Source organism: Phaethon aethereus, assembly GCF_964289735.1.
Source record: "Phaethon aethereus genome assembly, chromosome: 2".
In the NCBI taxonomy this organism is placed as follows: domain Eukaryota; kingdom Metazoa; phylum Chordata; class Aves; order Phaethontiformes; family Phaethontidae; genus Phaethon; species Phaethon aethereus.
In genome coordinates, this window is record NC_138582.1 from 45,003,922 (window position 1) to 45,014,003 (window position 10,082).

General features: G+C 34.7%; 1 protein-coding gene across 1 annotated transcript in view; it reads left to right on the forward strand.

Moving 5' to 3' along the window:
- Window positions 1-9,572, forward strand: part of LOC309402444 (transcription elongation factor A protein 1-like) — a gene marked incomplete at its 5' end in the record, with an annotated part of 51,001 nt that extends 41,429 nt beyond the window's left edge. Inside the window, 7 exon segments of the mRNA XM_081996275.1 lie at window positions 457-544; window positions 1,588-1,736; window positions 3,606-3,673; window positions 4,666-4,806; window positions 6,697-6,843; window positions 7,794-7,865; window positions 8,864-9,572. Coding sequence (XP_081852401.1) covers window positions 457-544; window positions 1,588-1,736; window positions 3,606-3,673; window positions 4,666-4,806; window positions 6,697-6,843; window positions 7,794-7,865; window positions 8,864-8,872 — 674 coding nt within the window. The 3' untranslated portion in view covers window positions 8,873-9,572.
- Between the last annotated feature and the right edge of the window lie 510 nt (window positions 9,573-10,082).

The following is a 10,082-nucleotide window of genomic DNA, read 5'->3' on the forward strand; positions in this document are numbered from 1 at the left end:
CTAGCTTTCACACCACAGTTTCATTTGGTTCAGTCCTTTGGTAGCAAATCCCGTTAATATAATTAAAAGAATGACATGTGTATTTAGTAGCAATTTATGTAAAACATGGATGACAAACTCCAGAGACTTGATGCGGTAGTTCTATTGTCTACCTCATGCAGTGGAGTTGGCAAAAATAAATCATAAAAGTCTACGTTTTCATCATACCTTCACTGTCAGTTTAAGCAGATGCTGGACTTGACTCAAAGGATCTGAAGTGTTGTCATATTTTCTATTTGCTGGGTTGGGGAGGGTGTTGAGGAGTGGAAGGCTGTACTGCAATAGAAGGTCAAAGCAGAGAGTGGGAGCTGATAGCATTTCCACCTGGTTCAGGAGAAATCATCAAATATATTTTACACTGCTTTAAATCAGTTACTATTTCTGGGTAAAGGAGTTTCTTATGTTTTGTGTTTCTAGATGGACCTTCAACTGATAAAGATTCTGAAGAAAAGAAAAAGGAGCCTGCATCTTCCTCACAAAATAGCCCTGAAGCAAGAGAAGAGAGGTGCTTAATTCTTTATGATTATACAAATAATCTCACTTGGTATAAGTTAACTTTAAACTATTTGGTCCAAATTTGTCATATTAGAGATAGCTTCCATATTCTTCTGTGAAATACATAGAGTTGTACAAGAAATGGTGTGGTGTGAGGGAAGTAAACCCTGCTGCTGCTGACATTGAGAAGAGATGATAGCCCCAGGTCAAGATATGGCCAGACTAGCTATTGTTTATTTCATCTGTCTCGTCTGTCAAATGCTCCTTCCTCTCCCAATATTAGCAGTGAGCTTTGAGAACTGTAAAACAACTTTCAGTCACAGCTTTGTGGTAATTGCATGTGTTAGAGGCTTGGAATACTTCTGTTGTCCATTAGCTTTTATGTTTAATACACAATCTCATTCTGTACTTTTTTTTTGTAAACACGAAAATACATGTTACCAGAAGAATGAGCTCATGTTAATGATACTATAGGAGCTGAAGAACATTTGCAAAATAGTATCTGCAAGCCCGTTTCTTCTACACATGTATGGTTTAGTGAATCTGTTTCCAGCAGCCATTTTCAAATTGAAATTTAACCTTTAACCACTTGTCCTCATGCGAGCTGAAAACGTTTTGGTTTAGTTTGCAAAGGTGCATTAATTATTTGTGATCGTAGTACCACTTCAGTACAGTAAGCAGACTGAATGCAGTGCACTCACTGCAGACTGAATGTTAGTGTGATATATCGGCACTGTCTTTTAAAGTTAAGTTCCATGGGGGGAAAGAAAAGATTTCATGTTAACATAGAGAACTGAGAATTAAAATTTGTATGCCACATAATGGATTCAAATACCTGCTGTGTCCCTATCGTGTGGAATATCCTGGTGAATATTGTAAAGACACCTCTAAAATTGTATTGGCTCTAGAGCTATAAGTATTTTTAAAATGGTGGCCAGTGTCTTTTTTTTTTTTTTTGTAAGACCTGTGTTTTGCCCTGGAACAGTTATTTGAAGAGGGTGAAAAACCACTAATACTATTTTTCTTTTTGCCTTTTTTTTTTTTTTTTTTTAGCAGTTCAAGTAGCAATTCCAGCAGCAGGAAGGACGAGGGTAGTGCTTCCTCAAATTCTTTCATCCCTTCTTTTCCCCGAGCTCCAAGCACTTCGGATTCTGTACGAGTGAAATGTAGAGAAATGCTCTCTGCAGCTCTCAGAACAGGAGGTGAGCTTTGTAGACTGTATTTTCAAGTTTAACTATTTCCTTCTTCTCTACTTCAGTCCTTCCCATTCTATTTTTCTCCTGCCCCATAGGGTAGAGTAAACTCTGTTTATGTCCATTTGTGTGTATATACCTATAGGCCAGTTCACCCAAGTTGCAAATAATGAGTAATCTTGACAACATGGGAATGTATTGAAATACATTTTTGTTGCTGGTGATATGGCACATTTTGTGGCTTCTGTTTATTTTAGCCTGTTTATCTTGCCTACAGTGGAACTTCTTTTCAGGAAGGTTATTGCGTCCTTAATGCCTCACTTTGTGGAAGCTGCTATTTTTTTTTTTCCTCTTACCTCTGACTGAGAGTGCCACTATATACATGCCTGCCTGCCTGCCTTACACCAGCGATCCTGTGGGCTTTCAGATTTTGGGTTTTGAAGGCTGCCTTTCTGTTTTCATTTAATCTTCAAGTTTCATTGAGATACTCGCAATAAGAGAGACTTATATTGCTTTATCTTCATGCCTTTTGGGCATCTGCAATTTCTTTGACTGTTTTGGGTTTTTGTTGTGTGTGGATTTTTTTTTTTTATTTTCTACCCTCCATGTACACTTCGGTGTCTTTAAACTGACAAATTGAATGATAGACTAGATAAGGAGCAAACTAAAAGTTGGACTCCTCAGAATGACCTGAAATTTTGCTTGTGGACCCTTCTCTTCTACCAGCACTTATACCCAGCTCCTGTTCCTCTGTTCTTAGCTTAGTGTAACCTAACCCAGTGTAAGCAGACTTCTGAATCATCCATTTTTACCCTCTTCACCCTTCTGTTCTTTCTTTCAATTCACATATATTCAGATACAGACAGTGATCAAAGCTGACTAAAGACCATGAATTTGTGGTCTTCTGGATAGTTGCATATAGCATTTTAGTATTCATAATTCTATGTAGTCTTAATTTCAGCTAGTTTTCCAAGAACTTTTTGTTACGTTACTTTGTACAGCATGTATAAACTGATCATCCATGGGTTGAATGCTAGCCTCAAAAAACAAGGTTATTTTCTGTTTTTATGGTCTTCTGCATGAGATTGAAGGAGAAATGATGTTTAGATTACTCATTGAAGTACACCCATGTTAAAATGAGAAGGAGGAAAGCACACACTGTATCTAATTTGTCCTAAGCTATCTTGGAAAGGCAACTTGTCATTATGAGTAAGGGTTTTGGTCAGAAACAGTAAACAATTATCTTGAGACATTTTAGGTCAAGTGTTGCATTGTCTTCAAGATTGCTATGGTTTATTTCTTCTAAATTACATGTTTTATGATACATCTCTGCTTTGCATTTTTTAAAATATCTAATAATATTGTTTCTGTTACTTAATTACTATGTTTCTAATGGAATCTTTCTCTTGCATGCATACAAAACATTAATTGCTTATGCATGTGTTGTGTGGACTGGAAGAATTGATGAAACACTATACAAAATATTTTATGATAGTCTATTCTATGCACAGATATGCTGTGGAGATGGGTATTTGCCAAGCCTATTAGAATATTTAAATTTTTTCTGTATAGCATAATGTAACTACTTGTGTTTGCAACTAGATGTCAGAATTGTTGGTTTTTTGAAAGATTTAGGGTTGTTCTACTTTTTTAAACTTAACGTTGCTGTTCATTTCGCTTATTTTTGTTCTTCCAAGTAACAAGTTAACAAAGTTTTGAAAGGATAAGTATACAGTAAATTAAAGCTTTCTATACAAAAGGAAAATTCACTGCAGTTGTTTAATTTGCTGAGTTTCAGAGTTTTGAATGGATTCTCAGGGATATAGAACACTGATGAGATTGTCAGATTGCTAATGTTTTAATATTTGTTTTCCTCAGATGATTACATTGCTATTGGTGCTGATGAGGAAGAGCTGGGTTCTCAGATTGAAGAAGATATCCTTTGTTGTACATCTACATGCTCTAGAACAAGAGTATTTTTTAAAAGCATTGATAATATTAGAATTAATTGACCTATATATTGAATATTTAAAACTTCATTTAGAACAAAAATAGCAAACTGTTCCATACATCAGTGCAGAAATTCAGTGTTTAAAAAACCAGCACAATCTAAATGATTTGCCTTAAAACATGTAGGAATGTGTGTAGGTGAGTGTGTGGGGTTTTTTTTTCAGTTTGGTGTGTTTTCCTTGCAGCAGCAATATTATATCTTACTGAAGCATTCTGACATAAAATGCTGGGCTCTTCTATGTTATTTTTAAATGTTTTTTTTTTTAACAGTTTTAAATTTTGTTTTCTAATGTCTGTATTTCATTTTCTACAAGTTTATTTCTAAATGAATTTGGAATTTTCAAAAGGGTTGTTCTTGTAGCAGTGTTTGAATAGTTACAAGAGCAGAGGTCTGGGCTGCTTTTTATTTTAGGTTTGTGTGGGGGGGTTTTTTTAGGGGTATTCCTAAGCCTAGAAATAGTCTAAGTTTCATGGTTTGAACTTGTTACTGTCCTTTGGTCATTAGTCAGCCACCATTCCTGTTAAGGAGTTTTCTGTTTCTGTTGCAAACCTGTTTTAAACTTCTGTTAGTGAGCTGCCAGTGTTTGAATATTTGGTTTAGAAACAATTAATCCTCAGGATTAATTACGTATGAAGGAATAAAGTATGAAGGAACTGGACATAAATTTATGGGTGACTTTTCACAATTTCAGCTAAGATCCTACTACCCGAAAAGTCACGTTTCACTGACCAAGTATACTTAGGTTTCAGAAGGACGTGAAGCCTGCTGTTTTGGATGGGAAAGTTGGGGTGGGGGGAGAGGGCTTGACCAACAGTGGAGAAGTACATTGCTTTAGAAAAGTTCCCCCAAAAAATGAATCCTTTGTAGTCCTCTGATTTACTTGTTAATGTTTTGTTCCTTAAATCCAAAGCACCTATTTTTCAAGAATTAAAAAACACTGATATGAAATACAAAAATAGGGTACGAAGTAGAATAGCGAATCTCAAGGATGCAAAGAATCCTAACCTAAGGAAAAATGTGTTATGTGGGAACATTCCTCCTGACAAGTTTGCCAAAATGACAGCAGAGGTAAGTACAGCGTAAGTCTTGAGCTATTTCCTTATTGGACTTACATCCTGTCCTGTATTTATTAGCCGTAAAAATAATTTATGTAAGCTGCCTGTGCTTTTGAAAGACTGTGGCTTGTTTGTGGCTTGCACAGTCTAAATTAGACTGGGCTGTGTTGAGGCAGAGGGAATGACAGTGGTGTCTCTTAATGCTTCCTAAATACCTGATTTTGTCTGTAAGTTGGAAGGCAAGTAAGCTGTTGTATGTAAATTTCCTGAAATGCAGTACGTTGGGCTGTTTTTAAAAGGCCACATGATGTATCGGTGAAAGTTTAAGTTTAGGAAGATGTAAATATGTCTGGCTGCTGACTCCAAGCTGCTTACTGATTCACCTTTCTGCATATTTAAGTGTTAGCCTGTCTTGTCATTTGTTTTTGAAACACTAACCTCTGCTGTTATACTCCTACGCAGGGTATAGCACTGTGGTTTTAAAGATCAGTCCCTCTCCTGTTGGCAGTTCAGTGTTTATTTAAAGCTTATCTCAAATTTGACAGAATACTTTAAATTATTTTGAAGGGCACTCTACAATAAGTAGAAAAAGCCATAAATCATAGGGGAAAGAAGCTGGGAGAATTGCCCTTTAAATCAAATTAAATTTATGCTATTGAAAGAACGTTTTAGACACTTGAATAGAAATTCCCATTCAGATACTCACTGTCTTTACAAATTAAAATAAATCTAGGAAGTCAAATGAAGATAGATTTTTATGTGAGACAAAAATGAAAGTGTGGTTAACATCTGATTTCAGTTTTTTAGTTCTGCTTGTGTGTGCTGGATTCTATCCCCTGAAATCTGGTATAAAGGAGTATCTTGGAGACTGAAAGAAATTAATTTTATGATCAAGTAATGAAAATCATGATTAGCTTTATTCTGAACAAAAATTTTCTGATTGGGTTCCCCCTCCCCCCCAGCTTTATGTAAAGGTTAGGGCAAACAGAGGCTGATAAAGGAATGTGTAAAGAAAAGTAGATTGTATCTTCAGTTCATATGCTAAGTTTTTTTTGTTCTACGTGTATGTACATATGTACAAACATGTTTTGTGTTGTCCAGTGCCCATTTTTTGTTTTAATTAATGTCTTGGATTAAAATTTTAATGGCTAAATTACCCCTTAGTGTTAAGACTACTTCTAAAATGAAACAGCATTAATACAAGATTTGCATTCCACATCCACATGGGATGCGGAGTAAAACTTTATTGAAGAAAAATGGAATAACTTGTTTTTGCTGTGCACGCTTGATTACTGTACATTCTGGAGATCTGCACAGTAGAACTGTTTTAAAGGAAAAAGAAAATTGGTGAATCTGAATTCTTTGGTTAGTGTTTTGAAACTAAGTGTATATGACTTCTGGTAACATACGGTAAATTATGGCTCTACTGTCTTTCTCAGTACAAATATGGAAATAGTCAAAATAGTGTAAATTTCTGCTATAATAATATTCTACAGGTCCATGAGATAATTATGCAAGGATCTAACCTAGGGAGAGGATCTTTTTTTCTCCTCTCTAGAGAACTTTTAAGTCCTACTCTACCTTGTCTCTGTTATATTTATGAAGTTCAGAAATCGATTTGCATAGAAATATTTCTAGGTGTTTGACATTGTAACTTTTACTGACTTTTTCTTCCCAACTACGTAGGAAATAAAAGGAACGTTTTTAATTTTTTGTAGCTTCTGTGCTGTGAAATATCCCAACTTAAGTCTTGTAAAATTAAAAATGTGTAGAATTACTTTGCCCTTCAATAGAGTTGTTGTTCCTGGATTCTAAATCAAAAATGGTATGTACTTGCACAGTGGTAATGACTTATTTAAAGCAAAAGCTCTCTAGTAAACTCTCTGCTTTTTGTCCATAACAGGAAATGGCAAGTGATGAGCTGAAAGAAATGCGCAAAAATCTGACCAAAGAAGCTATCAGAGAGCACCAGATGGCTAAAACAGGAGGTACCCAAACTGACCTGTTTACGTGTGGCAAGTGCAAAAAGAAGAACTGTACATACACCCAGGTACATGGTTATTCAGAGTCTTCGTTTTCCTTTTTCAAAGCTTAAGTCCTGTATAAAGATTGTCAGAGGAAAAAAAAGTTTTAAGTAAAAAATGAACTTTTAACAAAATGCTAACAAATTACAAAATGTGTGAAGATAGTTGGATCTATTTAGGTGTGCTTATGTAAAGAATGTTTGTTGTATTCATTTACCAAAGATTTTATGTAAATCCAAGCTGAGTATCTATAAAGCCTGAAACATCAGTTTCTTTGCAATGCTGAGTTTTTGCTAATCCTTCTTATTATGTCTTATTAATATGGTTTTTAGGAGAGGGAATTTACTGTTTTTAATGTCTGTAAACTTTTCTTTACAGAGGGAATAAATAGCAGAAAATAATGACACATACATATAAAACATATATATTTATAGATATATAATCTACCATCTGCCTAACACTAGACCCTGATTTACAATCATTGCTACAACCTTTTTTTATTTTAATTAGGAAATATGTGCAATAAGAAGGGCTTTAATTTGTTTTGCAGTGCTTCAGAGCATGTAATTTTGATCAAAGGATCAGCTACATTTATTGTTTAATATTGTCTATCAGATACTAAGTAGAAAGCTGTTTTTCAGTCATGAGACTTTTAAGCCTTTGCATCAGTAAATGTATGTAAAGCTGTACTGAATGTGTAGTTTTACTGCAGAATCTTTTCCTAGAAGGATGTGCACAGTTTCTATACTGAAATTGATATTTTAGTGCTACTAAATCTGTCAAAACTAAGTTTATGATCGCTTCATAATATAGACAGAAAAAGTTTCAATTGGTATGGAAAGTTCACTTGTAATTTTATTGAAATGTGTTTCCTTAATGTTAAACTTTGACTTTAAACCTTTACATTGAACACATACTAACAAAAGTTGAAGATCGTAATTGTCCTTTTCTGCTCTGGCTCTTGCCTTTGCCAAAGGTTCAAACCCGCAGTGCTGATGAACCCATGACAACGTTTGTTGTCTGTAACGAATGTGGAAACAGATGGAAGGTAAGACTGTTAGACTGCTTTGCATATTTGATAGCCGACAGCCAGGCTCTGTGCTTAATTTTGGTTTACAGTAAATGACAAATGAGTTTCTGTTGACTTTTGGTTGTTTCTTAGCCCATTAATGATATTACATGTTGATATTGCAAATAGCTTTAGGTTAGAAAAGTATTTTGGTTTGAAGGTGTGAGGTTGCACGAGTAGGATGGTGGCAAAGTGGGAAAGATGTCAGGACATTGACTTAGTCCTTGTGATGTTTAGTTACAATACTGCTTTGCCATACAAAGTAGTGGCAAGTTAGTCACTCTTTTATATTTCTTCACTCAAAGATATTACAATTATTTTTAGTCTCTGCTTTGATGAGTGAAGTAGGCCTTTTTAACCTTTTGTTGGGGTTTTTTTTTCTGGTTTTTTGTTACTCTGAAAAGAAGAGGGGATAAAAGTGTGGAGCAGTGATAACTTGATTTTAATTTTTTTTAAGTTCATGAAATGGGAATTATTAAAGCTTCTGAGGAACTCTGATAGTCCAATAAAGTGGAGAAACACTGAAGTCCTGTAAAATTTACAACTTAAGATACGATAATATGCAATATGAAGCATGATACCCTCATTCTGTTATTTCTCTGTGTTAAGAATGCTGCATCTCTGCAGAACCATGTTGCACAGCATTACAAAAAAATACTTCTGTGCATCTTGTTTTAAATATCTTATTACTGAATATTGTTCAAATGCCTATGCTCCAAGATATATAAATAATTTATAAAGCTTAGAAATTGTGTGATGCAGTACCTGGAAAAGTTGTCCTTAAAACCTTCTGTAACATGGTGGTTACAAATGGGTCCATATAAAGATGCTTGAGCGAAGGAATGGTTATGATATAAGCAAATGCTTTAACTATTAATTTCCATATCCTAAGCATGGTGTCATATTTCTGTTTCTTCTTGCAAAGATTTAGAAATAAGTTGTATGAAGAGCTCATGAAAATTCTTTTCTTTTGACAGTTCTGCTAGAAGAAGAAATTGTCAAGACATCTGGACCAGTATGAAAGAGGATTTTGTAATTAGCTTTAAAAACTAGACTAAGCATCTAGCTTCCTGCAAATGAGAGTTTTTTTGGTTTTGTTTTTTTTTTTTTTTTTTCCCCAGAGCAGCATACATGCCTGAAGTTAGCCTTTGTTTTGACACAAGCATCATTTCCTTAAATGCCTTCCTGTAGCTGATGGCCAGTAGGGCCAGGTTGCTCAGTTGTATGGTGAATGTTAAAATATTTTTTCATTTTTATAAGTAAGTTGACATTAAACTTTTACCAATTAAACATTTTGGTAATTGGCTTGTTTTTTTTCTAACTATGTGAATAATGCACTGTATTTTTTGTGGTCGGAAACGTACACGCTCCTCCCGTATGTATTTTAGCTCTTCACATTTGTTCAGTTGTAAGAACGGAATTTGTTTCTTGCTGCTGTGTTAGTAGCTTTGCAAAGAGAAAAGGTATCTGACTTCATCTAATTACATTAAACTCAGTTGTTAACTAAATCACAATTTAGTTAACTCTCTAGTTTGTCTGTACTGTTTCTGAATTAGGACTAAATTTGTGGTCGTGGAGTTTGGAAATTTATTAGTGGATGTGATGACCTCTTTTGCAATGGCTGGTTAAGCTTGTTTACGTAACCAGCTTCAATCAATACAATATATTTTATTGCCCAAAGCATGTATTTTACATTCTATCAGTAGGTATTATTTCTAGGAATGTCTTAAAATAGTCAGTTAAATCTGATTTGAGTGTTCAGTTTTGCTTAATGTGCTTGATGACCAAGTTTGGTTTATAACTTGTAAATAAGCAAAGACATCGTGTTGTAGGCTGTCCTAATAACACCAGCTAACCAATTCCTCACAATATAAACTGGCTGGGAAGTAATATTACGTTCACTTCATATAAATGGCATTAATTTTGTTCATGACCTGAATTTTGAGATGCAGAGTATCCAATGTCAGTCATAGACCTGCAGGTGAGAATAAATTGTTAAAGTTATGGTCTTTTCCATCTGTGGAATGATACAAATACTGCTTTGTTAGAGCCTGCTTTTTAACAGTGCACATGTTTTAGAAGTATTTTCAAATGTGTTTTCAAGGAAAAACATGACAGCATCTTTCATTATATCTAAGTTTATATTATTTAATTTATCGAAGCCTGGGGCTGAGCGGGTTAATCCTGGCAGTGTAT